The sequence below is a fragment of the Desmodus rotundus genome, chromosome 3 (assembly GCF_022682495.2).
Source record: "Desmodus rotundus isolate HL8 chromosome 3, HLdesRot8A.1, whole genome shotgun sequence".
Lineage (NCBI taxonomy): Eukaryota > Metazoa > Chordata > Mammalia > Chiroptera > Phyllostomidae > Desmodus > Desmodus rotundus.
Genome location: NC_071389.1, coordinates 112,567,973 through 112,595,153, shown reverse-complemented (window position 1 = coordinate 112,595,153; position 27,181 = coordinate 112,567,973). Strand labels below are relative to the sequence as shown.

The 27,181-nt window shown below is 47.5% G+C and overlaps 2 protein-coding genes across 2 annotated transcripts in view; one reads left to right on the top strand and one right to left on the bottom strand.

The window, feature by feature from the left end:
• CACNA2D4 (calcium voltage-gated channel auxiliary subunit alpha2delta 4) overlaps positions 1-12,080 on the top strand; it is a 130,564-nt gene extending 118,484 nt beyond the window's left edge. The window contains exons 30-38 of the mRNA XM_045195430.3: positions 2,680-2,750; positions 3,154-3,229; positions 3,697-3,749; positions 4,041-4,096; positions 4,396-4,416; positions 7,005-7,122; positions 8,826-8,938; positions 9,215-9,297; positions 10,016-12,080. Of these exons, the coding sequence (XP_045051365.2) occupies positions 2,680-2,750; positions 3,154-3,229; positions 3,697-3,749; positions 4,041-4,096; positions 4,396-4,416; positions 7,005-7,122; positions 8,826-8,938; positions 9,215-9,297; positions 10,016-10,120 (696 nt within the window). The 3' untranslated portion in view covers positions 10,121-12,080. The remainder of the gene's footprint in view (positions 1-2,679; positions 2,751-3,153; positions 3,230-3,696; positions 3,750-4,040; positions 4,097-4,395; positions 4,417-7,004; positions 7,123-8,825; positions 8,939-9,214; positions 9,298-10,015) is intronic.
• Positions 12,081-15,991: 3,911 nt separating this feature from the next.
• The window catches only part of ADIPOR2 (adiponectin receptor 2), a 94,247-nt gene continuing 83,057 nt past the window's right edge, over positions 15,992-27,181 (bottom strand). Inside the window, exons 5-8 of the mRNA XM_024565709.3 lie at positions 24,113-24,299; positions 23,692-23,879; positions 21,021-21,214; positions 15,992-18,794 (exon numbers count right to left, since the gene is read on the bottom strand). Coding sequence (XP_024421477.1) covers positions 18,666-18,794; positions 21,021-21,214; positions 23,692-23,879; positions 24,113-24,299 — 698 coding nt within the window. The 3' untranslated portion in view covers positions 15,992-18,665. The remainder of the gene's footprint in view (positions 18,795-21,020; positions 21,215-23,691; positions 23,880-24,112; positions 24,300-27,181) is intronic.

Genomic DNA, 27,181 nt, shown 5'->3' with positions numbered 1-27,181 from the left:
CTCTTCTCCTTGGGGCCAGCACACTCACTAGGCATACCAGTTAGCCCATGTCAGGGGGCTGCTGCCAGCCAGCAGGACACTCCCCAGTTCTGCATTCTTGGCTGCCACTTGCCTCGTCTGCTTCCTGCTCAAGGCTACTGGGCGGCACCTCACAGGGCCTCACCTCTCTCCTGCCTCATTACAGACTAGAAACTCCGGAGTCCCAGAGCCCAAAGCTCAGCCGCCCCGTGGACCATTGCGTGCGTGTGGGTTACCCTCAGGGAGAGCGGAGCCCTGCCCTGGGGAGAGCAAAGCTGGCGGGCAGGTAGAGCTCCCAGAGCCCCTTAGAGTGCTACAGCTGTAAAGAGGCTATGGTCCCCCTGCCGTGCTGTGCTGGGTGCCCTTCTGCATTCAGTTTGGGGGCCTAAATTGACAGGGTACCCAAGGTTGAATGGTTGGACCTTGGCTTTGTAGATTCAGGAAATTCAGTCAGTTTACCTATTTGAGGCACTGATTCACTCTGAGTTCAGATGAAACTGTATCAGCTAGGAACTGTGTTCTACAGCCAGGAGTAGAATCCCCGCTATAGTGACTTGAGCAAATTAAAGGCTTATTCCCGCACATAAAGAATGGTTGGAGGCAGCCCAGGCCTGGTATGTCGCCAGGTGCCCCCATGCTCCAGATCACAACATGGGTACAGGGGCTCCACCTTCTAGCCCACTTCCCAGACAAGAAGCAGGGGGAGGATGCCCCTCCTGCAGAGTCTTCTCCCTTTCAACGGATTCCTGGAAGGCCCACCATGACTTGCTCACATTTCATTGGCCAGCCCCAACCACAGGGGAGGCTGGGAAACATAGTCTTTCAGTGGGGTATATTGCTACCGTGATTAAAGCAGGATCTCCCCACCAAAGACAGAAAGGATGGATATTCTCTGCCAGCATGACATATCCTCAAAGTCAAGTCATCTATTTCAGAAGAGGATACATTTTTTCTGTGTCTAGAAGCTTGTCTTATTCTCAGGGACTTCTCAGAATCAAGTGTCTAAACAACAGGGGTTTTGGTGAATAAGCCTCGAATTAGGGAGGAGAAGGGGACAGCTTCATCAGGAGCCTCAATTCCACCTCACTGCACTTTCCCAGGGAGCAGAACACTCATGCCATTTGCGCACCCCCTTGTCTGTTCACTCACACCTTCCTTCAGCAGATACGCAGCACCACGTAATACTGTGGGCGAGCCCCTGTGTGGTCTGCGGGGAGCAGAGGCGGGTTTCTGCCCACTGGGACAACGCCGTCTGGTGAGCAGGAACACACACACAGTGACTGGAACAGCAGAAAGTGAGCCCCAGCTGACAGGGAGCCCTCCACCCACAGCAGCTTCAGGTGGCTTCAGGGCTGCACCTGGAGGAACAGGCAGGATTGGATACCCCTTGGCCTCCTGCTTGTCATTCTGTCCCTGGAATGCCCTTGACTCCTCCACACTGTCCTCCTGCTGTCCACTGCCCTCTGCAAAGAAGCCTCGCAGGCCTCCCAGGCAGAGCATAAGGGCCTCCCAGGCACAGAGAGAGCAGAGCTCAGACAAGTCTGAGTTCCCGTTTTCCTCCTGTGTGACCACTCTTCTGTGGTCAGCCTGTCAGTGTCTTAGTGCAGAGAAATGAGACATTCATTCTGACGAGTCAAGAAAGGCGGGAAAAGAGGCTCCTGAGAGCGGGACACGAAGGAAAGCTCCTTGCAGTGTGCATTGGGGAAGGGTAATCGAGGCAGGGAGGAGAGCCAAGATCCTTGTCATACTGGCCGCACCTTACCCAGCACTTGCTGTGGGCCAACTGCTGGGCACGCTTCTTCCTCAATCTTCCTAACCACCTGCCCGTGGTCACATGGTGGGCAGTGGGCACGTGGGAGGGCAGTGGGCACAGTGAGGCTGGGGCTCCGGGCTGCACAGCAGGCAGAGGGTGAGCTGACCTTGTTGGCTTGGACGATGCCCAGCACCCAGTCAGGTGCTCACCTAGTGTTGGAGGATTGGGTAGTGAAGGAGGGATGGACGGTGGGGTGTCCTGTTTCAGGAGACGAAGATGAGAGCGACCAGAGCCCAGCTGTGTGTGAGAACACTGTCTAGCAGCAGTGACTGGGGCCTGGGAGAAACTGCAGAGAGGACGAGGGTTTAGGCTAAGTCGCTATTCATGGAGTCGGGGTGGTGAATGACAGATCCACCGGAAACACTGATTAACTGGAAGTGGGGGAGAGCGAGAGGGAGGGGAAATCAAAGGCAGCTGAGTTCTCAAACCTATTTCAGCTGGGTGACAAGGATGTCAGTGCAAGAGACAGCCGCTTTTGAGTGTTTTGCAGCCAAGACACACACACACAAATAAGCAATCAAGTTCCACAAAACCCTGTCTGACCTTGCTGCAAGTGATTCACACTGACTTGTTCAAAGGAATCGTGTAGCTTTAAAAAAACGTGGTTGCCACCCCTAGATTGATTTCATAGCCAACTAATGGATTACTATTTAGAGTTTTCAAAGCACTGAGATGAGGACACGGCAGAAGAGCAGATCAGAAGACCCGCTTTGATTATGTCGAAGGGCACCTACAGGGAAAACCCCAGTGGCAGCTAAAGTCTGGAGCTCAGAAATGAGCCGTGGGCCGAGAGGGGAGGTGTAGCGTCCTCACCCTGCTGTCTCACCCTCTCATTCTCTCTCTCCCAGATAGGAAAATTTCTGGGGGAGGTGGATGGTGCTCTCATGACCCAGCTGCTCAGCACGGGGGTGTTCAGCCAGTAAGTGGGACATCCTTCTCCCCTGCCTGCACACTCACAGAAAAGGCAGGATCTGAGACTACACCGTCCAGACAGGTCTCAGGGATCCTGACCTCCAAAACCCATAGTGAGAGCCCCAGAGTTCTCCAAAAACAGCGTTTCTGAAGTCAGAGACTTGACACGCGGTGGGGAGGGGCATATGGACATGTGGGCCCTTAGAAGGGAAGCCTAATTTGCTGTCCATTCCCTTCATAGCAAAGTGCAGAAAGGGAACTTGGGGCATGCACTCTCTTCTGATTGCCTGTCCTAACTCAGGAACTGTTGGGAATCTGGGTGAATAAAACCCTCTGCAGACTCCCCTGGGGCGGGGGGAGGCAGGGCAGGGGATGGTCTGGACCCCCCATATTCTGTCTCTGGTTTTCAGAGTGACCTTGTATGACTATCAGGCCATGTGCAAACCCCCAAATCATCACCACAGCGCAGCCCGGCCCCTGGTCAGCGTGAGTGTCACCCCAGACCTCCCTTCTGCCAGACCAAAAGCCCTGTACCTCCCCTAAAATGAGGTCCCCTGGTCCCTGGTCTCACCCAGCCGCAGGCATCTGACCCTGAGCCCCACTTCCAACCCTGACCAAAAAGTCCTCTCCCACTTCTGCCTACTCCCACCCCAGCCCTGCAAGGCTTGTCTATGGGGCCTCTGGCAGGGAAGTGTGGTCACACAGATCATCGGGAACCCTAGAAACGTCATCAAGAGGCTCATCAGGATGAGGCCCTGCCTGGCCTTCTGGATGGGCTTGGCTAACCCCGGATGCCTGCCCTCCAAAGGAGTTCCTCAGATGCCTCAGCTTTCCAGGCTCCCCAGCTGGAAGGGTGGGGGTGGTGCAGCAGGAGGGGGTATCCCAGAGTTGTGGTCTCTGCTGGAACACCGTGGCCCAGCCTGGCCTTAACAGTTTGTCTTCCTCCCTCCCAGTCCATCTCTGCCCTCCTGACTGTGACCAGATGGCTGGTGAATGAGCTCTTGCTGTGAGTGAGGGGTTGAGGTGGGGGGACGGGGAGCTGGGGAAGGGCTAGGGGACTTCATGCTGGTATGTCTTCTGAGGGAGCCCAGAGGAGGGGGGCGAGGTCTGGGGAGGACCCGTTCTGTGTGTATGGCCCTCCTCCTTCCTGCTGCTGCCCGGGGCACCTCTCTGCTCAGCCATGAACCCTCAGGCAGGAAAGAGAATGTTCTAGAGGACAGGGCTGGGCCGGGGACGAGCGGGGAGCTCTGGTGCTCCAGCCGCTCAGGTCTCCGAGACTCAGCGCTGTGTCTGACAGGTTTCTGCTGCAGTGGAGCTCCTGGGGCTCCTGGCGCGTGCCCAGCGGGGCCGAGGGTGAGTACGTGAGACTGCACAACCACGTGTGTGACACCGATGCCGTTTCACTCAGCTGGGTGGGTGACAGACAGGGTGGGCACTCTGGACAGTTTATTGCTCAAATCTCATCCTGCTTGGCCTTCTCTCATCACCTTCCCCTCACTCCTGGCTCCCCTCACCTCCTGTGACACCACACCATCTGGGGACACCACTGCTCCATGTGACATCATTCATCCCATGTGACATCGCCACCCTGTGACATCCTGACCTCGTGTGACATTATGCCCACCCCATGCTGGGCCTCATGCCCTGGGCAGCCAAGTCTGTCTTCCAACACTGTAAGTAGCACCTGCCATGGAGCAGGGGTTGGGGGGAGGCAGCATGGAGCTGCAAAGGCCCATCCTCAGCTCTCTGTTAAAGGGGTACACTCAAGAGAGTCTTCATCCCCGGGCACCCTGACTCAGGGGGCCTCGACCAGGTAAAGCCCCATTCCTTAGGGGCGGGGCTGTAGCCCAGACTCACCCTGCGTCAGGACTGCAGCCATCTCCTCGCGTGAGAGCGTTTGCAGTTCAAGAGGAGAGGGTGATGCAGTCCAGAGGCTGTGACCACACAAAGGTGAGAGGCCACCAGGCCACCCTGTGGCATGTGAACTATGGTGCCTCCAGCTCAGGTATCCCCCGAGCCCTGAGCTCAGGGTTGAAGGTGTGACAGGCAGAGGCCTCATCTGATCACAGGCACACTCCTGGGGTAACACCTCTCCAGTAACCTTCTCTCTGAGGACAGTGTCCCCCAAAGGTCTGACCACAAATCTGAGAAATAGCCTCACTGTCAGCTGCTGTGACTCTTGCCCATGTTCCCAGAGGAGTAAGGCCCCCTGATCTTTAACTGCAAAGGGATATTGATCACTTCCACTCCCTGGGTGCCCAGGGCCCCTGCACCACACAGGGCTGTGTCACCACAGCCGTTTTTGCTCAGCCCATCCAGCTCACACAGCCTTTTCCGTGGTGTTCTGCACCTTCTCCATGGCTGGTGGCACGCCCAGCCCCTTCTTTTTCACAGAGTTTGGCTCCCTGATGAGAAAATAATGTCCACCTCCGCCCTCCCTCTGGCTGCGCTCCCCTCTCTCCCTCTCTCCCTCCCTGCTGGAGGCATCCTCTGACCCTCAGCTCACGTGGCCAGTCCCAGCCATGCTTCCAGGCTCCTTTTGGAAATCACACCCCACAGTCTTCACAGGACCACTCTGGGGACGGTTCACAGTCACTTGGTGTTTGTGACAGGAACCACAAACCATGTGTCACCACCCATTAGAAACAGGTCCCTCCTCCCCTCTGCATGGGAACACAAGGTTGGGAACAGCAGCTGCACCTTACAAAAGCTGAGAATGACCTCCCTCACTCCACTTGTTCAGAATTGCTCATCTTTGGGGCAGGCGTCCCTGCTCCTTCCCTGCCCACAGTCGGAGGGCCTGGACTGAGTGCAGCTGTGCGGCACTGGGGAAGCCACCCGCCTGTTGCTGTTGGCATGGTTACTCTTGTTATCACTGAGATGACTTACGCACGAGGTGGCTCAGCTGACAGGGTAGACGAGACAGCCCGAGCCAGCCCCCACTGGGTGGAGGCCAGTGTAACTGGGCCTGGAAGGAGAGGAGCCAGCCCCGCAGGCTTTAGCCCAAGTGACACCCCCCGACCCCGGGGCACCTGGAGACTGCAGCTGCCCGGCAGCCACCCTTGAAGGTCAGTGTGACCAGGCTGAAACCCAACCACAGGGGCAGACCCCCAGCTGCGGTCATTCCTGTCAGTTGGGCTTTCTCTGCCTGCAGGCTGGCCTCCCCTCTTGCCATCAAACTCTGGTGTCGTGTTTCTGGGGGTTAGAGACCTATAGCTCCCTGCTGACCTTCTTGTGACCCTGCAAAAGGTCATATATACAAATGGAGGAATACTGCCTGCCCTGCCTTTTCACAGAGAGACTCTGAGAACAAAAGGACAGGTGCTGACAGTGCCTTGGAGAAATAGGAATGCTGTGTTAACAAAATGGCACTGCTATTTTGAACAAAAATACTGTCGTTCAGCCCATGAGCCGGCCTTGTTTGCTTCTCGCTCACCTCAGGAGCAATCGTGGGCCCTCCAGGGCAGGCTGCCAGGGACCCTTCTCGGTTCTGAGTCCTTTCTGAGTGAATGCAAGTGCACCACACAGACGTGCCCTCAGGGGCCCCAAAAGTTGGCAGTGGTCAGCACTAAGGAGCCCCGGCTCCCAGCTGTTCCCTAGCTCCCGCAGCTGTGCCCTGGCCCTCGCTGCTCTGCTCAGGGACCAGCAGCAGGAACAGGAGAGCAGGCCCAGGGCTTGTCCAGGATGCGTACTTGCAGGGCACCTTAGTGGGCCCAAAGACACGTCACCTGTCCATACTGAACTGGAGGGGTGATGGGACAAAGAAGCTGAAGACTCCCCCAAGCCACACCTTGGCGCTCTGATCACCTCTGCTTTCCTCCCGGACCCTGCACATCAATGCTGAGAGGAACCTTCGAGAAGGTGCACTCCCGCTCCCCCAACTGCAGCTTACAGTGGGGGTACAGGCTCCCACAGGCAGTGAGTGGCTTTCCCAAGGTCATGGGGCTGGTGTGTCAACCACACAAAACTGACCCCCAAGGCACCCTGAGGCCCAGTCTGCCGCCCTTCCCACTGTGATCCACTCCCCTCCTTTGATTATGTTCCTTTTCCTGCCTCGTTTCTCTCCCACCCCACCCCTGCTTCACGTGTCCTGCGAGCCTTCTAACAAGGGAGCCATCTGCAAAGGGACTGTGGGCATTTCACTGTGTGGTGGCTGCAGTGGCCCTGGAGGCGCTGAGCCTGAGACCCCCACAAGCATGATTGCTCAGGCCCTTCAGGTTCCACAGCGCCCTTTCTCCCATCCGTGCCTGTCTCCCCACAGCCCACAAGCACCGGAGGCAGGACGTGCTGCAGCCCTGCGACACCGAGTACCCCGTGTTCGTGCACCAGAGCGCCATCCAGGAGGCCAGCGGGATCGTCGAGTGCGGGGTCTGCCAGAAGTAAGAACTGAGGCTGCTCTCCCTGTCCCCAGCCTCAGGGCCAGGCTTGGTCACTCTCGGGGGGTCGTCTCCACATGGGGAGAAAGGACGGGGTGCTCTAAGGGAAAAATCACGCTCCAGGGGTCTTTGTTTCCCTCTCTGTCAGTGAAGGAAACACAGGCCGAGGCCGAGGGTATGAGGAAGGAGGCCAGTCAGGGGCAGTGGACAGTCTGCTGTGCTATTAGAGGGGCTGTGGAACATGATCCCAAGGACAGATCCTTGTCAGCAAGTCCATCCCAGCCCCAGTCCCCAAAGCCATCCCAGACAGAAAAAATTGATCCCATAATTCAGTGTCTGTCTCACACCTGCGCAGCAGCTCAGTCAGGGCCATGCAAGCTGACCTCCGCCGGCGAGACCTTGGATGGACGGCAAGGGTAGATATGAGGAAAGAAAGTCAGCTCTTAGAAATCTGTGCAGAGAACGGGAAAGTTTAAGGCTGTTCTTAGGCGTGGATGGGCTGGCACCTCCACTCCTAGGCCCACGGCCTGCCTGTGGCCCGGCCTGGGCTCGGGCCTTCCCCCATGTAGAGGCCACTAGATCCAAATGGCTCTGCCCAGCCCTGGCCCAGGGAGGCCTGAATGAAATTTCTCTCCTGCTGACTCTCTCCCCTGACCTCAGGGACCCCTCACCTGGGAAGTTCTGCACTGGCCCAGCAGGCTATGGCCTCCTCCAGGGTATCATCCTGGCCAGCCTTGCCATTCACCAAGGGCTTCCCAGGACATCCCTGACAGACCCCAGACGTCAGGCAAATCACTTTATAGTGTAACAGTTCAGGCTCTGGCATCTCTCACTCGTGCATGACGTCGGGCAGGGTTTTACCTGCCACAGCGGCCTTCTTGGGACTATTATTTGTGCACTTAGCTCAAAGGCTTGTAAGAGTGAAGTAAATGGTATTGTGCAAAGCAAAGACTTTAAACAAACTTGAATTTAAAAAGCGGCTCTGCTACTTCCTAGCTGTGTAACCTTGGGCAAGTTACTTGGCCAATTCTAGCCTGTTTTCTCATCCACAAAATGGGAATAATAACCATCTCATATGGTATGGTGACGGTTATGTACACGTATACATATGTGTGTGTGCATGAAACCATCCATCCCAGAGGAAATGCTCAGTACAGGGCAGCTGTTATGTAACACAGCAGGCCTTCTGCATAATAGTTTTTCCATAGCCCTTTACCCCCTCCCTCATCGCTGGATTCCTGCGAAGTATGCAGGGGTACTGTGCCACCCAGTGGCCAAGGCTAAGCATGGCACCTTCCCCCTTTGGCCTGTCTCCACCACATTCACCCAAACCAAGGATAGCCACACAATGCCTATTTGCTTGGCACAGTCCTGATTTATCCCTGTTGTCCCTGCATATATTAATAACAGCTCCTTTCACTCTCAAAAATGTTTCAGTTTGGACTTCCTCACCTTCTCCAGTCTGCTAGGAAAGGAACATTTACAAAGGCTTGTGGGTAAAAGAAGCCAATAAGACTGCGTCAGTTGCTCAGGACTGTTCCTGTAGCTGCCACTGATCTGACATGCCTCGTGGTTCCACTTCTTTCCCTGCAACCCCAACTCCTCACCAGAAGTCTCCAGAAGGGGTGTTTCCCCCCCACCCCTAGAAGCCCAGTGTCAAGCCTGCCGGGGGAAGTTCCATGGCCCCACCTCTCTCTTTGCTGCAGGGTGTTTGTGATGCAACAGATTCCCAACAGCAACCTTCTCCTTCTGGTGACAGATCCCGCCTGTGACTGTAGCATCTTCCCGCAAGTCCTACAGGAAGCTACAGAAGTCAAATATATCCTTCCAATTTCCCAGGGAGTGAGGTGTGAGGGAGGATGGCGGTGCAGGAGACCTTGAGGGACTCAGATTTTTAAGCCCAACATCCTGCCCTCCCCCACAGAGCATCGTTATTTGTCCTCCAGCCCTTCCCTTAGGCCCTTGGGTGCTGCCTCCTGACCCTGGAAGCCACTTGCAAGGCAGCTGGTCCAACCCGGGGGTAGGCTCTTCCAGAACTTAGTCTCTAGAATCAGCTCCTACCATGAGGTATTTGCCTTAACAGTGACTTCTGCACATAATGTCTCTATCAAGTGTGACAGGATGCGCTCCCAGAAGTTCCGCCGGCGACCAGATTCCTGTCACGCCTTCCATCCGGAGGTGGGGGCTGGAGGGGGGCGAGGGGTGGGGCTCTGTCTTCCTCCCCAAGTCCTCAGCTCTGTGGCTGTGTCTGCACACCTGGATACACAAATGCAACTGGACATGCACACTTTCATACATGTGCATCACATACTAGGTCAACCAGGAGCCAAGGGGGCTGCTTCAAACACAGCACAGTCCCCAGGGTTTGAGCCCTCAGTGAACCAACATACAGCTTCCCCATATTGTCTTCATTGCCACTGCACTTAACTCCAAATGACCTCAGCAAACAAGAGGAAACCATTATGTGCAAAATACTAATGGTGACCGACATTTATTGAGCACCCACCAGTGGCAAGCCCTGAGCTGGGGGCTTCATGCACAGTACCATCTTTGCTGGATGCGGCTGCCACAAAGAACCCACAGCTAAGGTGCTCCCAGAGTCGATGGCTTCCCTGAAGTCATTCTAAGAAGATGACCCCACAGCCACTCCAAGACTAGGGGCAAGCAGAAAAGTCTTGAGCCCAGCTCTGGGGCTGAGTGTACAGCCCTACTTTCCCCTAAAAGGTGGGGGTCTAAGGAAAGTGGCAGTGCTTCCTTCACTTCCTGAAACTTCCCTCTTTCCCAGTTTTTGGGCCCTGTTAGTCCCAGACACCCCCTCCCTGCTCCCTGCCTCCTCTGGCTGGAGTGGCTTCTTCACCCTGAATGCTGCCCTTTCGTCTCTGCTCTGGGTTCACAGGAGAACGCCCAGGACTGCGGCGGCGCCTCAGAAGCCTCAGCCTCATGCCCCTTGCTCCTGCTGCCCCTGTGCACCTGGCTGCTGCCACCCCAGCTTCTGTGGTGACACTGACTCCGACCTCTGTTTAGACAAGGTGATCTTTCCAGAGACATTTTATAGTGTCAGCGACTGATGTGGGAGCCAGCTCGCTACAACTGGGCTATCACCCAGGTCAATGCTCATCTCAACCTGGAGCTAACGGTCCCTGCCTCCTGAAATTGCTGGATGCAACCAGAAACCCCTTCCCAAAGACTAGCATGCCTGGAACCAGCCCCTGCATCTCGATGGGCATTGTCCCAGCCTTCCCACCTCCTTTTCAGGAGCCCAGCATGAGCTCAACTAGGACCAAGACAAAATGACTTAGTTCCATCTATTCTCCAAAAGTCCAGGCCCAGCCAAAGAAACAGCTGCTTCTCAAGAACCTGTTTGGCCTTTAGTAGGACCCAAGGACTTAAAGGTACTGAGAAAGAGGAGCAGAATGAGACCAACAATACCAACAGCAGGGATGAGACAAAGGCAAGAACAAGCCCCACCTAAAATATACCTGCCTCAACTTGGGATGCATGGTGGGAGCAGCTCAGTTTCTTTCCTTCTGCTGCTCAAAAAAGTTATAATTCTATATGTGTGTACATCTGTGCATGTGTGTGAGAGAGAGAAAGCAGGGAAGTGAATAGTAATGGGACACAATATCGCTGCATGTATGTCTGCAAACTATTGCTATTAAAAAACTTCTAGACTTCCAATCAAGATGCAGGTGTAGGTAGAAACACTTCACCTCCTCACACAACCATAAGAAGAATTACAACTAACCCGAACAAAAAACACTCAGAACTGCCAGAAAATCAAACTGTATGAAAGTCCAACAACCAGGGATTTAAAGAAGCCACATTCATCCAGACAGGTAGGAGGGGCAGAGCCAGGGAGTCGGGGCAGAGAGGATATGGTGTGGCATGGAGAGGTGGCAGCAGAATGAACTGTCCCACATTCACACGTGGTGGGTAAGAATCAGGAGGGATAGATTGGGCACAAGCAATCCCAACTCCAGGCCAGACCGCGTAGCCCAGGGTTCCAGCACCAGGGAAAAGAAGCCTCATAACTTCCGGCTGTAAAAACTAGTGGGGGTTGGGGCACCAGAAGAAACTGCCAGTCCCTTAGGAGAGTCCATTTAAAGGACCTGCATGATCCTACAACATACACAAACCCACCCACTCGGAATCACCACCAGGGCAGCAGCTAGAAGGGTGCCAGTCATATACAGGAAGTGGGTGAAGTAACTGGAAAAGGGACGAGTGCTTGGGCAAGCCTCCAGAGGCCAGGCAGTGGCACTGTCCCTTCTCTGACCCCTTCTGGCCCCCACAGAGCCACAGAGTGGTAAAATGGGTAGAATCACCATTGCAAATACCTAGGGCTCCACCCCTTACAACTTAACTGGTGTGCTAAGACAGGGAGTCAAAGCAGCTTTACCTAATACACAAAAACAAACACAGGGAGGCTGCCAAGCAGGGGAGACAAAGAAATATGGCCTAAATGAAAAAAGAGAACAAAACCCCCGAAAAGGAACTAGACAAAATGGAGATAGCCAACCGATCACATTCGGAGTTAAAAACACTAGTGATCAGGATGCTCAGAGAAGTCATTGAGTTCAGCAAACACATAAGGGAAGAAATGGAGGCTACATTAAGTGAAATAAAGAAAAATCTACAGGGAACCCCCAGGGAAGGGAAGGAAGCTGGGATTCAAACCAATGATTTAGAACATAAGGAAGAAATAAACATTCAGCCAGAACAGAATGAAGAAACAAGAATTAGCCCTGGCTGGCGTGGCTCAGTGATTTGAGTGCCGGCCTGTGAATCAAAGGGTTGCTGGTTCAATTCCCAGTCAGGGCACATGCCTGGGTTGCAGGCCAGATCCCCAGTAGGGGGTGTGTGAGAGGCAACCACACATTGATGTGTCTCTCCCTCTCTTTCTCCCTTCCTTCCCCTTTCTAAAATAAATAAATAAAATCTTTTTAAAAAAGAATTAAAAAAATTAGAGTGTAAGAAAACTCTGGGACATCTCCAAAAGTGCCAACATCTAAATAATAAGAATGACAGAAGAAAAAGAAGAAGAGAAAGAAATTGATATTTGAAAAAATAGTGAAAAAAACTTTCTTAATTTGGTGAAGGAGAGAGACATACAAGTCCAGGAAGCACAGAGAGGTTCAGCAGAGGCAGTAGGCAGGCTGAAGTGGAGCAGAGCGGTCCCAGGGAAACAGCAGGCCCTCCCAGAAGCATGGGGCGGGGTCTCCTGAGGGCTAGCTCCACACTCTCCAGGAGATCCAGGTCCCATGATGGTCTTTTACTGGCCAATGATTTACAAAAGAGACTCCCTGGCTCTGTTCCTGGGGCTGGAACTTTTAGGAACATTCCAATTTGCCAGGCAGAGTCCATCGGGAAGGGAGCTTTATATTTGGAAACTCGCTCTCCACATATACACTCCTCCAGCGGCTTGAGACCCTGGAATTTCCTCCTCCCTCTCCCTCAGACCTGGCTCCTAAAGAGACAGCAGTCTCCACTTCGAGAGCAACATTAAAAGCATGACTGTATAGGAATTCTGGGGTGGCCTCAGACCTTTCCTTGTCACCAGCCTCCAGTGAGGAGGGCTAGCCAAGCCCCATCATTGTGGTCAGCAACAGCACACAGTCTTGGGGGACCCTTCTTCTCAGCCCTCCACACTTCAAAGTACAAGTTTCCCACCAGTACTTCACCCCACTTCTCTCTAGGGTAGGCCAACTCAATAAAAACACATTCATTATATTTGTTAAATGCTTTATATTATCAATTATAAAATGTTACTTCCACTGCCATTTAAGGCTCACAGCAATCCTGTGAGGGAGGCATGAACAGCCTGTGTGCAGCTAAGAAATTGAACCCCAGAGAAGAAGGGGCTCCACACAAGCTCATTCAGCCAATTTAAGTGGAAGAATAATGCTACGAATAGCTAAGGTTCACATGAACCGGGTAAAAACAGGTATTCGCTCATTGAATCCTAGCAACACCCCTCTGAAGGAGGTACTGGTATTAGCCCTGTATTACAGACCAGGAAACAAGCATGGGGTTGAAAATTGGCTCCAAATTATTGGAAGAGTATTGTGAGATTTGAATGTGACATTCACAATAATGTGCCTAACTACTATTACCTGCTTTCACGGAGTAGGGGACAGAGAAATTAGTTTGGATGCCAGGAGCAGTAGGCAAAGGTCACAGTTGTCTGCCTGGTGCAGGCAAGCCAGAAAGCAGCAGGAAGCCCTTTCTCCAGCCCCCATGGCTGTCAGGGCTCAGAGCTGCCCCACCATCACGTCAAAGCCCTCATTGTGACACCCAGGGCAGCGTGAACACTTTCTAACCACTGCTCCAGCCCTCCCTGCAAGGGCCATGGCCACCCACCCCTTCCTGTGACATCAGTAAATGCCGGGCCTCCCACAGCATTTGACCTGACCTCCACCTCCCAGACGCCAACTGCTGGTCTCACTCTAGGGTGATCCAGGGCTGTTTTGAAGGGCTTATCTCCACCACCCAAACCAAGAGAGCATGTTCAGGCAAATCTATCAACTATATTCGCCATAGTTTAAGCAGCAAGCTCGGGAAGTGCTGCGGCAGGTCCTGGCCACATTGTTTGCTTGATCCCCGTGCCTCTGTGTGGCCAGAAGTGAGCTGGAAGATCTAGAAATCTCTTTCAGAACCAGTCGGACAAAAGACCATTTCTAATAAACTAGCCTTGCTCTTTACCTGGGAGAAGAGAATATTCTTTTGAATTTTGCTTTCAAAGGTCAGAACTACTGACCTTTCGATTTTTAACAAAATCACTCAAGGACAGCAGGTGGCAGCCTGGCTCAAGCGAAACAGCCATCAGCTTGATTTCAGAGGCAGAAATTTCAAACCAGTCATTTAATAATGACATCTGGGGTCCAGAACCTTGAAACCCCTTTTCTTATAAATGATGCACATCTTTGGCTGACCAAGAACCCAGGTGTCAGATCCTCCTTCCTCAGTACAGGGATATATTAATTACTAAGTCCACCTAATAATTTCATGTATTGTAACAAATGCTTTCAGGTAAAATGCTTCTACAGCCACTTCATAAGTGAAGTTTTGGTCCATGAGGGCAAGGCATTGGACATATCTTAAAGTCAGAAAAGTATATATGGGGGAGGGGGTCACAGATCACAAAAGGAAGAACGAGAGTGGCAGAAATGCCAGCCAATCACACAGGAAATTTGAGAAAGGTTGATCTTAAGAGCACTTCATGGAGAGATGCAAAGGCTGTTATATACTCCATTTTAACAGGTGACAAAACAGACTGGGGAAGTGACATTGTCTATGTCACCCTGCACATGGCAGAACTGGGTTCTGAACCTACGGCTGTTTCTAGGTCAGTGTGGTTGGCAGGGATGGCCGGTGAGCAGTAGTGAGAGGCTTTTGTGGTCATACAGCTGGATCCCCTGCTTCCTTGGGTCTCTGAGACCCCGTGTTCCGTCACCAGCAGAAGTTACGAGAGCCAGACTGCTTTGTTTCACCAGGCCAAGTACTTGAAGGCAGCAAAAGTTCGTACACTAGGATACAGGGAGTGGCGGTCCATAGTGCATGCCCACCAAGGGAAGAAAACACAGAATGTGCTGTAACTGGAGCATACTCTAGACAAGGCCGTTATTTCTAAGGTAATTTTATTTTTTTTAAAGATTTTATTTAGAGAGGGGGAAAGGAGAGAGGGGGAGAAACATCAATGTGTGGTTTCCTCCCACGTGCCCCCTATTGGGGACCTGGCCCACAACCCAAGCATGTGCCCTGACTGGGACACAAAACCAGTGACCCTTTGGTTTGCAGGTCGGCACTCAATCCACTGAGCCACACAAGCCAGAGCATATTTCTGGGGTAATTTTTAAAGCAACACTGTCCCCAGAGGTTTCTCTAGGCCACCCAGGGCTCCAGCATTCTATAGTCAAAATTCAAATTTGTTCTATTTCCTTTACCATATCCACAGAGCCCACCTGAGAAAGAAAATATATAGACAGCTTGTAGAAAAGACTAAGGAAAAACCAAGTGGGTTATTCATAGGCCTCAGCTTGTTGTTCAAGATCAGAATGCCACCCAGTGTTCTACACCCAGAAAATATATGGGAAACTCTTACATTTTATTTACACTTAAAAAACAAGAACTCAGAGTGGACGTATTATCCCAACACTGGAAGTTCCCCTGAAAAAAACAATTTACCTAAGGCAAAAGGATTCAGATTCTTCTTTCCTAATTACATAAAGGGCTAACAATCCTCAAAACTTTTTATTTATTGCTTTTTAGAAAGGACAGAAGAAACATCGATTGGTTTTTCTGCTTATGTATGCATTCACTGGCTGATTCTTCTATGTGCCCTGACCGGGGACTGAACCCACAACAATGGCATATCGGGAAGATTCTCTATCCAAATCACCTACCTGGCCAGGGCTCCAAAACTTTTAAATCAATATACAAAACTATTTCATCTGAATTTCCTTCTTAAAGAGTGCCAGCAGAGTAAGCCTTAGCTTTCCTAAGCATGTTTTTGCACCTATGAAATGTGAGCTGATCAGTTCACAGAATGGTAGTTAGGATTACAGGCGGTACTGGCAGTACTTTAACAGACCCCTTTGCACAGCATGTTCACTGTATTAGGTATTATTTTTATAAACTTTAATAATAAATTAAGAACTGCCTCCTTGCAGTTAGCTCTGCCCTCCATTCTAACCCTCATCAGGATGGTTGAGGACCGTGAGCTGAGCATGATGAGCACTTTGGTTTCTGAATTCACATGGCCAAGTTTCTGAAAATTCCTTAAGCTTCAGTGTCGAAATTAAAACTGCAATTAAGAAATGTTAAAAACTTTGGGGAGGTAAACTGAGGCAGTAAAAAAAGTACACGCCAGAAGTTCATATTCCATTTGGTTCTTTTTATTAGAAGTTGAGAACACAGCAAGGGTGATCCTGTGGTGAATGGGGCCGTCGCACAGATGCCCGAGACCCCAGCCTTCTCTGATCCCCAGCATGTGCTTTGTGGCTTCAGCAATTTACAAAGGGTACGGGAAAAAATACTGAAAAAGGCCACTATTTAATGGTGAGAGAATGAAGCTGCAGAGGTCCTACTCAGCCTAGGGCCAAAAAAGAAAATTAAAAATCTGCACAGAGCAAGCAAGCCTCTGACTGCTGAGAGTAAGGCATTCAGGCGCCAACCTGGTGAGAGTTCTCAGCGAGCACTGTAAGACCAAGTGCAGCGAGGCTATTGGTAGTGAGTTGCACACAGACACACACATATAAATGGGCACACACACCCACACACACACCCTAAAGAGATTTTTATTGGATTATACATCGTTGATGTTATTAAGTTTCATGTTTCCTAAGGGTTTGTGCTATGTCGAACCAGATTCAGCTCCTCCTTTGGGGTATGGGGTGATTGGGCCCAGAGACTGCTACCTCTGTTGGTGTAGTTTCAAGGCTACATCTTATACCCCGTATCCCAAGTGGGTGACCGGAGAGCAAGTCTGGCTTCTGATATGTGCTGTTGTGTCTGTGGAACTAAGTGAGCTTCCAGATGGCCACTGTCCTGCTGGACTATCTCCTCAAAGGGAGTAATACTATTTTTATTCTGTTAGGCACTGAACCAGTTCACCCACTTTTGCTGGGTCCACCTAGCACCCAGGGCAGTGACCTTATCCAGACCCAAAATACTCTTAAGTTCTTCCCAAGTTCTACAATGGATTCTTTCTTTCCTGGTTCCCAGCTTTTGCTGGAAACTGGAAGGGGAAAGAAAAGAGAAAAAGAACCGAGAAAACCCTATCCGGAATAAATAGGAGAGCCTTCCATATTCCCAAACATCCAGTTGAGGATGCCAGCTTGCAGGCTTAGGGCCTCAATGCTTAGTTCTAGCACCCACAATCCCCGGGATGTAACGGTCACCTAATGAGAGTAAGTAACCTAAGACTCTAGTGCTATTTGGGTGGTTCGAGTATGAGCCAAGATGAGAGTTCTATGAACCAGAGCCTTCCCCACCACTCTCCCTGATACCATAACAGGGCACCTCTAAGACATAAGCAGTCTTTCTTTTACTTCTAGCAGCCCTTCAAAGATACAGCTTTAAAGGTTCTGCCAGACTCCTTGACAATATACAATCTTCCTTTTATAATTCCCCACCATGCTATCCCTTATAAATGGCATTCAGGGAATGCTGATACTCCATGGTGAGTACTGGGCCCTGCTTCACAAGAGTTCTCCTGGCTTTTCTGTTCTAGGAGAGCTGATACGTCTGTCATACTGAGGCTCACCAAGACAAGGTACCAGGTGAAAATCATTTTCCTAATCCAAAGGAAGCGTTCTTCCAAGCTAGGTAAACAAGCTCAGGAGGCACCTGGACAAGGCAGACCTTTGTGGCTGGCTCTACGCCAAGAAAAATGATACTGGAAAAAAAGGTGATTTTTAGTCCCAGGAGGAAGAAGGGTAGTTGGGGCAGTGATTTCAATAGAGGGAAATTTCCAGGGTATTGCAAAGCTCTATAACAAGGATATGGAAAACTGTCACATCCCTGTAATCAGACAAAAATCACCACAAAACTGAACAGGATGCCAGGAAGTAATCATATCAGCCCCTGTGCTAACGTCTCCAGAGCTTCCCCTCCACCACCATAAATGACTTTCTGAAGCAGGTGGCTCTACTCCTTAAAGGGTCATCAACACAAAAAAGAAAAATCCAAGGACATCTTAGCTAGAGCCTTTATGTAACATCCTGTTAGCCGTTCACGTGCTGCTTCCACTGAGAAAACACATACCAACTCCCTCTACCTCAGGACTCCCAAAGGCTCTTAGCCATGAGAGTGGTCATGTGATCACTGGGCTGGGGCTGTACTCTCTACCCCACCAGGGTCCAAGGTATGTCAGCCTTCAGAAGGCACCTTGGTGCACCAAGGCATTCTACATTCTGGGGCTACTGCCTGATCCTCCTCCAGTCACTTTGTGCAAAATTGAAACAGTGTGTGGTACTTGCATGTTTCATCCTATACAAAAATTCTCCCTCCCTCCCCTATGTTTTAAACATTTATATAAATTCTTATTTAAACAGTAAGTTAGAAATCTTATTTACATTGTTTGTTCTCCCAAAACAGCATCTAAAATCATACTACCACCGCTTAATAAGATATAAATGTTCACCTAAATTGGTTTGTATTATTGTTTTAAGGAGAGAGAAAGGGAGAAGGATGAACCGCCAGCTAAACTGTTTCTCCATCTTCAACAAATAAATATGATACAGATCAGAAGCCAGTTTGCCAAGTGTCCTGCAGAGCCCTTAAATCAGTACATCCCAAGAATATGTCAGGGTTTGGGCCATTTCTCCTTTTCTCCTAATTGATACACTCCATCCTTTGAGGTATGATTTATTTTTGTTTTTCTCTTCTCAGTCATGTGCCACGTGGAGCCCCTAGGGTGTCACCAAGCCCATGAGGCTGCCAAGAGTTTTGGAGCTCCTCTGGTACCGGCGTCAGTGGACAGGAAAGGAGGCCTGCAGATGCTGCAGGCCCTGGTTCAGGGTCCCAATCCCTGGCTACTGTAGGTGTCACAGTGCATCCTCTTCACTGCAGCCTCCGCCGATCATGAAGCGGAACTCTTGGAGGTTTGAGACCCCGTGGAAGTGAACAAAAGCGCCGGCAACCACAAAGATGTGGAATAGCTGATGAGAGTGAAACTGGAGGCAAAAAAGGAAAAAAAAAAAAAGGGTGGGGGTGGAGAAAGCCATGCATTATTAAAAGTCTGCTGAAGGTTCTTAAGATCATTTACGCTGAGTACAGGGCAAGGAATGGATGCGACAGAGCTCAAATTCGAGGTGTCCACAGATCCTGGGATATACATTAGGCATATCATATTCTGCTGAACTGAAGACCAGCTGTCACCAAAGAAATGAAGGTGTTACTGCTAAGGTCTAGACATGAAAAAGTACACACTTAACTTTGCAGTATAAGGTGAACACAGGGGCACTGCCGTGCACGGACTCCTGCTAACAGACCGCCAAGGCCCCAAGGGTCCCCTAATGCCTAGCAGTGGGCAACAGTTAGACAGAGGGCATTTTCCTCATTGCTGACAGACACATTTGTCATAGATTAAATCACCTGAGCTATGGTCATTTAAATGTTAGAAAATGCTCTCTGTTAGAAAAACTAAAGGGATTTCCAGGATTCGGTAAAGGTCAAAACACCTGGTGGCTAGAGTTTTCTCCAGCTCTAAGACTCTGGAATTACACAGACAAGATACTAAATATATCAAAAGACTAGGAAAGCAGGGCCTTTCACTTCCTTCTGAAGTCAGAGGCTGATCTACCAACATGTGATAGTATTTCTGTTTTAACCTGTACTGCTGAATGCTCAAAAGGGGTTATCAAGAAAAATACAGCAGTAAAACAGTATTTATCAAGGGAAAGACACTGATTTTAGAAGTGTAAACTAGAAGGATTAGTCACAGCCAAACAGATGTCTCCAAGGACACCAAAGGGACTCATTCTCCCCGAAAAGGAGAAAAGGCAAAAAAATCTTCCCATATCAGTGTCAAAATCATGAAGAGGCAATCTCAGAGTGATAAACTAGCTAATTTCAAGCTCAAAAGACTGTGTAAATTAGTATCATTGTCATTTTACAGATAGCTAAACTAAACTTTAAAGAGACTGCATGACTGCCTTAGTCTACAACAATCAACAAGAGGTTAAGAAACACAGTTCCAAAGGTCAGACTTCAGGTCAAACACCACTCCAATTCTGTACTGTTGAAAATGTTTCAAGCCATTTTCTTATAAAATATTCCATCTATTGGTTCCCTCCCATTCCAAGCACATCCATACATTCTCTCTCAAAACAAATCATCAAACTTGGTGATCAAAAGGATCTAGGAAAAAATCTGGCCCCCAAAAAAGGATGTCAGTAAAAATCTAGTCCATCGCTCTCATTTCATAAATGAGGAGGCTGAGACAAAGAATGACTAAATGACTTGCCAGTACAGTGTAGTATACACTCTGACACTAGACCAGCCTCATTCAGGTTCTACTCCTACCACTAGAGCCACCTAACCTCCCTAAACCTCATGTCCTAATCTGCAAAATGAAAACATAGTAACGATTATTATACCTTATAGGACTAATGCGTTAAATGAGGTAATCCGTGGGAAGTGCTCACTCAGTACTGCGCCAGGCACCAAGTGAGTGCTCAATACATATTCCATATTTTGCCATGTACAGTGCACACTTTTTTGCCCAAATTTTTGAGGGAAAATTAAGGATGTGCATTATACATGGGTAATACCTGAAATACCTTTTATTTGTTCTTGTGTTCTGTAATTGTTATGTAAGATTTCTTCTACCATAATATGTCCAGAAAAATGCTAAAATTCCTTTACAATACAAAAAGTATCTAAATATAAATAATAATTGAATTAAAAAATTAAAACGAGTCCTGGTTGGTGTGGCTCAGTGGACTGAGCACCAGCCTGTGAACTAAAGGGTTGCTGGTTAGATTCCCAGTCAGGGCACATGCCTGGGTTGTGGGCCAGATCCCCAGTGGGGGTCATGCAAGAGGCAACCACACATTGATGTTTCTCTTCCTCTCTTTCTCCCTCTCTCCCTCTCTGTCTAAAAATAAACAAAATCTTTAAAAAACAATTTTTTTCACTGCAAGTTTGGGCCAAAAACATGGGTGCACATTATACATGGGAGCACATTATACATGGGAATGCATTATACACGGCAACATATAGAGCAGTTGTTATATTTCTCATCCAGAGAAACACAGCTAATGAGGGAGAGTTAGGACTAAAATATAAATCTGTTGATTTTGAGTCTAAAATTTTTTCGATTATTTTACTTCCCAGTCTGCAATAACTCACTAAGAGGTATGTACGTATGTACAATAGCCACCTCTGATCATACTTACCCAAATGTCACACTTGCCAGGAAAGAAGCGTTCAGGGATGCGGGCAGCATACAGGGCAGCCCCTGTGATATAGAGGCTGGCCATGAGCATCAACCAGCCGATCTGTCCTATGGTGGCAGCCTTCAGAAACCCCTCCGAGATGACATAGTGCAAGGCAGGAATGATTCCACTCAGGCCTAGTCCCAAAAACACTCCTGAGAATCATGAGAAATAAATAAAGTAAAAATGCAGAATAGAAATAAGGAACAAGAAATAATATTACAACACAGAACCAGTAATTCTGTAAAATGAATACTTTCAAGTACAATGCAACATTAGCCTCTTGTATGAATGGAAAAAGAAGGTTCTTCAAACTCTAGCATACTGCCACACCAGACAGCAAAACTGTGTTCGAAAAGACAGATCTAGTTACAAATTCAAGGAGCTTCCTGCTGAGAGAGGCTTAGCTTAACAAGTGAGCAGTCCTAAAAGGATGCTGCAGTTTTAGGAACTAGACAGCTCTAGGAGTTTGTTCAAACCTCCCTAAATGCTGCTCTCCATAGACACAGATATTTTACCCATTTTATCTTCTCTTTAAAACAGCAGATATTAATGGTAATGGAAAAAATACAATTTTTTTTTTAATCCATAAAACAAGAGATATTCCTGAGGCAGAAGGAGCAGGAGGGATGAGAGAATGAGAGATGGACGTGAGGAAACAAAAAGCAGTTACTGGTTCTGATGACTCCCCAAAGCATTTCTGGGAACCACAGCTGGAACTACACTCAGCTAGAGGTTCAACCCTCCAAGCCTAAGCCATGTCCCCATTTCCGAGATGGACAGACAGAGGAGAGAGAGAGAGATATGCTTCTGAAAATTTCCAGGCCCAAAAGTACCAATCAGCTACAGAAGTCTACAGAAATCTATCAATCACTCCACCAAGCCCTATTGCCTTCAAAATCCACAGCAGTGTTTTTCAAACTTCTGGATACGACCTAGGTTATAAGATCAACTGAGTCTGGATCAGAATTTTTTTTAAATGAACTAGAGTAAAATAATAAATACCACACTGTGTCACAAGCGGAGAGTTGAGTACTAGTTTGTAAAAGTTTTATAATTGATATTTCTGTCCATTTGTGCACACGTGTAAGACAAAAATGTCATGATCAAAAAAGTCTGAAGGCAACTGATCTAAAACCACTTTGAGATGTGTCAATCACACACCACGTGAACTCCCTGCAAGAGCCATTAACTGCTGCTACACTTTTGACACAAAGACTTAAGAATGGCCCTTGCAAAACAATTGGTAAGCTTTCTCAAAAGTAAGGGGCCTACTGCTTGCTTTAGATATCACTACACAAGCTGCTGGTATGCAACAATGTATGCACATATGCATATTCATAAATAAAATGGACATGGACAGAGAAGAGGAAAATGGCAATGCTCATCTCATAAAAGAAATAAATCAAGCAGGCCTAAATTAAAACTACTCCCTACCTCTATTCCTCACCAAAGAGAAGTCACTATGACCCCGTTCCTTCACTTGTTCTGTTCCTCTACATGCTAAGTAAAGACTGCCAACGGTCTTACCTGTCATTCTCTAAGTCAAAGCTCAGGAACTTGGTTCTTCTGATGTGTGTGAATAGCAGGATGCTCAGCTCTGCTCAGCAAAGAGCTTCTTAACTCATGTGCTTAAGCAGGCTGTACACCCAGGTTAAGTAATACTGGAAGCCAGCCCTGACCACTGCTCATTTGCTCACATGAACATTTAAGGAGGGAAGAGAGCAGAATGTTAGAGCATAGAGTTAACTCTAACTCCTAACCTTCTAGGTAACTGCAGGTGAACCATGGCTTGGATTTTAATACTAAACAGGTTTTTTTTGGGTTTTGGTTTTAAAGGTTGAAAGGAAAACTACCTTTTAATACTTCTTCATTCTCAGTAGGTACTGGGTGTGATGCTAGGAATAGAAAATTCAAGACACAGCCTTGGCCATAAGGACTCTCCAGTCCAGTAGAAGACAAAAACATGTCTCTGTTAACCTTATACTTTTACAGGAAGGCTCAAGCAAGGCACTCAAAGGCTTGTGGGCTTTTCATACAATCTATAAAAAGCCTCTTTGACCCCACATCAGAAGAGATACACAGTGCCTACATTAGTGGAACACAGTCAATATGAAGTCTTTTTTAAATTTCTAAATTTTCTTTCTTTCCATCACCTCTTATCCCCCCAATACCATCTTCCACCTCCACTCGTCCCCTCCCCTCCCCCGTATGGAGTGAATTCTTATTTACCTAACAGATTGCACCATTTAAAATAAAAATATGAAACAAAAATAACAACAAAAAGAGCAAATCACTGCAGAAAGTATGCTTCATGCTGACAGTAAGAGGAATCAATCACTGTTTATTTTACAAAGGTTACAAGCTCCTGTCTCATCAACAGTGTATGGCCATAAACTAAAGTAAATTACACACTGCCCAGAACATAGGGGCTCACATAGCTTACGACTGTTCCTCAGCTCTACTGCTTTAACACAACTAATGAACACTGATTTAAAAGCCCCCAAGAACAGAAACTATAATTTATTCATTTTTGCATCACAAGTACATAGCATAATGCTTAGAAAATAAATGGCAGACCTTTAGTAAATGGTAAATAAATGTTCATTGTAAAACCTCCACATGCTCTTACCTGCTCTGACTCCCCGATACTGAGGGGTGGCAAACATGTCCCACTGGGAGACTATAATGGCTGCAATGCCCAGCACACAGATGACAATCAGGTAGATGAAGCAAGGTTGTGGATTACAGTAGAAAGAATAATAAAGCCAAGGAACAAAACTTCCCATAATCAGAAGAGCAATGCCGGAGTAATCTAGTCTAGGATGGGGGAAAAAAAACCACTTGTTAAAAATCACTGGGCATTACACGTTCACATTAATCCCCCATGACATGAGCTAGCAATGACAGCTAAGAAGCAAAGTGAGGTGCGTGCTTTAATTTTTTATAAATGTTCCTATCAGATGGCATTAAGATTCTGTAAGCTCCACTAGATGTTTTTCACTAACTAACTCTGTATCATTGATCAAAATATAGACTTTACAGATACTTACTTAGAGAAGAGTCGGGAGACCCCTTCTGAGTGGCAGTAGACCGTGTGGAAGAGCCACGAAAAAGAAAGGCAGAGAATGGCCCCCAAGAAGAACAACCCAAAGACCACCTTCTCTTGCAGAGGGGCCACGAAGGAGATGTTTGGACGAAACATATAAAAGATCCCCAGGCACAGGAAGAATACACAACCTAGGAGAAGAATGCAGGGGAGGGGGAAAAAAAAAAGATTATCTTTTTGAAGAGACAGTATTTTTTGATGATTACGTTTTCAATCTTTCACAATTACAATGATAATCTGGATCAAGAGTTCCATGAGAAAAATCTCCTAAATAAACAAAGCCTATCCAAAATTTTGGCTACTTCAAGCATTGTTGGTATCATATACTTTTCAGCATCATAAACTGAGTATACAAAATACAATCACTTATTTATCTAAGAATATAATAAAAAAATGATGCTACTACATTAGAAGACTACATTAGTCCACTTCTACCTCTAGATCTACTATAAAATTTCATTTGTAATGTTCTAAGCACATTATGCTGTAGTCCATCTTACAAAGGTCCACTTTGTGTTTGCTTTTGCAATAACAGTACCTCCAAACCCTGCCAAGAAATACAGCTTTTCTCCACCAACAGCTGTCAAGGAACACTGTGCTTTTCTGGTCCTTGCCAATTGGCCCAACAGATTCGAGAAGTAAGGACAGTGGTCCTGGCCAGAGAGCTCAGCTGGTTAGAGTATTGTCCCAATACACCAAGGTTGCAGGTTCAATCCCCAGTGAGGGTACATATAAGCAGCAACCAATGAATGTGTCAAGAATTGGAATTACAAACTGATGTTTGTTTCTCCCTCCCTTCCTCTCTCTCTAAACATCAATAAATAAAAATTAAAAATTTTTTTACAAAAAGAATTAAGAACCATAAAATACCTATTCAGGCTATTTCATAACCAATTTTTAAGCCATTCTTCACTGTAAGATGTCGTATTCTTACTGCTTAGGGAAAGAAGGGCCACTTAACAAAAGACAGGCACAGATATTAAGAATTTAAACATTTGCTAAGTGATTCTGTTTGTTCCATCTAATAAAACATTTACCCTGGAGTTAGACATCAGCAACAAACTTGACTTTATACTCTGTTCTGTTCTCACTACACTAGCAAGGAAGGAACATGGGGACACGGTAGAAAAGAAATGTGTTAAGAAATGCAAGTCAAATGGGGTAAGGCCAGAAACTATTTAGTATACAGTAGTTTCTGTAGTTCAGTTACCCAGAGTCAACAGTGGTCTGAAAATATTAAATTAAAAAAATCCAGAAATAAACAATCCGTAAATTGAATTGCACACCATTCTGAGTAGCATGATGAAATCTCAGGCCATCCTGCCCAGGCAGTGAAGCATCCCTTTGCCCAGCGTGTATATGCTTCCACTCTCCCACCTGGTTGTCCCTTAGGAGCCATCTTGGTCATCAGGTCTGTTGATGCGTCTGATTCCATATTCACACAGACACCACCTTCACACAACTTTTTATTACAGTATATTTTTATAACAGTTCTATTTTATTGTTATTAATCTCCTAATATACCTAATTTATAAATTAAACTTATCATAAGTGTGCATATATAGAAAAATACATAGCATATATGGGGTTCAGTTCTATCTGTGGTTTTAGGCATCCAGTGTGGGCCTTCGAATGTGTCCCCCTTGGATTTCACAAGGTTGTGAAATCATCACTATTATTAAATTCCAGAACATTTCCATCACCCCGAAAAGAAGGCCTATACCTGTTACAGTCATATCCCATTCCCCAATCCCCACTCCAGTCAACCACTAACCTACTTTGTCTCTAAACTTCCCATTCTAGACATTTAATATACATGGATCATGTAACATGTGGCCTCTTCCATTTAGCATGTTTTCAAGCCTCACTCATGTTGTCGCTTGTATCAATATCAAGTAATAGTTCATTGTATGGATATACCATGTTTTATTTAACCATTCACCACCTGAAAGATTTTGAGTTGTTTCCATTTTTTAACTATTATGAATAACGTTGCTAAGAACACTTGTGTACTCATTCTGTGTGAACATGTTTCCATTTTCAATTGTCTTAAGTATAACCCTAAGGAGTAGAACTGAGGGTGACCCTGTTTAAGTATCTGAAGAACTACCAGACTGTTTCCCATAGGGCTGCGCCATTTTATATTCCCACAAGCAATATATGCGAGTTCTAATTTTCCACATCCTTGCCAAGACTCGTTATTTTCCATTTTCTTGTTTACAGCCATTCTAGTGAGTCTGGCATGGTATTTCATTGCATTTCTCAAAGTATTTTCCAAAATGACTAATGATGTTGAGCATCCTTTCATGTTTATCAGCCATGTGTAGATCTTTGAAGAAATGACTATTCAGGTACTGTACTCATTTTTTAAACTGGGCTGTCTTTTTATTGTTTACTTGTAAGAGTTCTTTACTAGTACAACAGTCCCCAATCTTTCTGGCATGGGGGACCAGTTTCATGAAAGACAATTTTTCCAGAGATGGCAGGTGAGGGGTGGGAGGGTGTTGCAGAGACAGGAAGCAGAGCTCAGGTGGTAGTGTGAGCAAAATTATGCTCACCTGCCACTCACCTCCTGCTGTGCAGCCCAGTTCCTAACAGGCCACTGACAGGTACACATCTGCAGCACAGAGTTTGGGGGCCCCTGCTTTAGGAGACCTTAATCAGATATGCATTTTGCAAATATTTTCTATTCTGTGGATTACCTTTTCCTTTCTTGATAATTTCTTTTGACATACAAGCTTTTAATTTTGATTAAGTCCAATTTAGCCATTTTTTTCTTTGGTTGAATATGCTTCTGGTGTCAATTCTAAGAGACTGTCACCTAATCCAAGGTCACAAAAAGAGATACATCTATGTTTTCTCCTAATGATTTTATAGTTTTAGTTTGTATGATTAGGTCGTTCATCCATTTTGAGTTAATTTTTGCATATGTTGTAAGGTAGGGTTCCAACTTTATTCTTTTACATGTAGCCACTCAGTTATTCCTAACATCATTTATTAAGAAGATATTCTT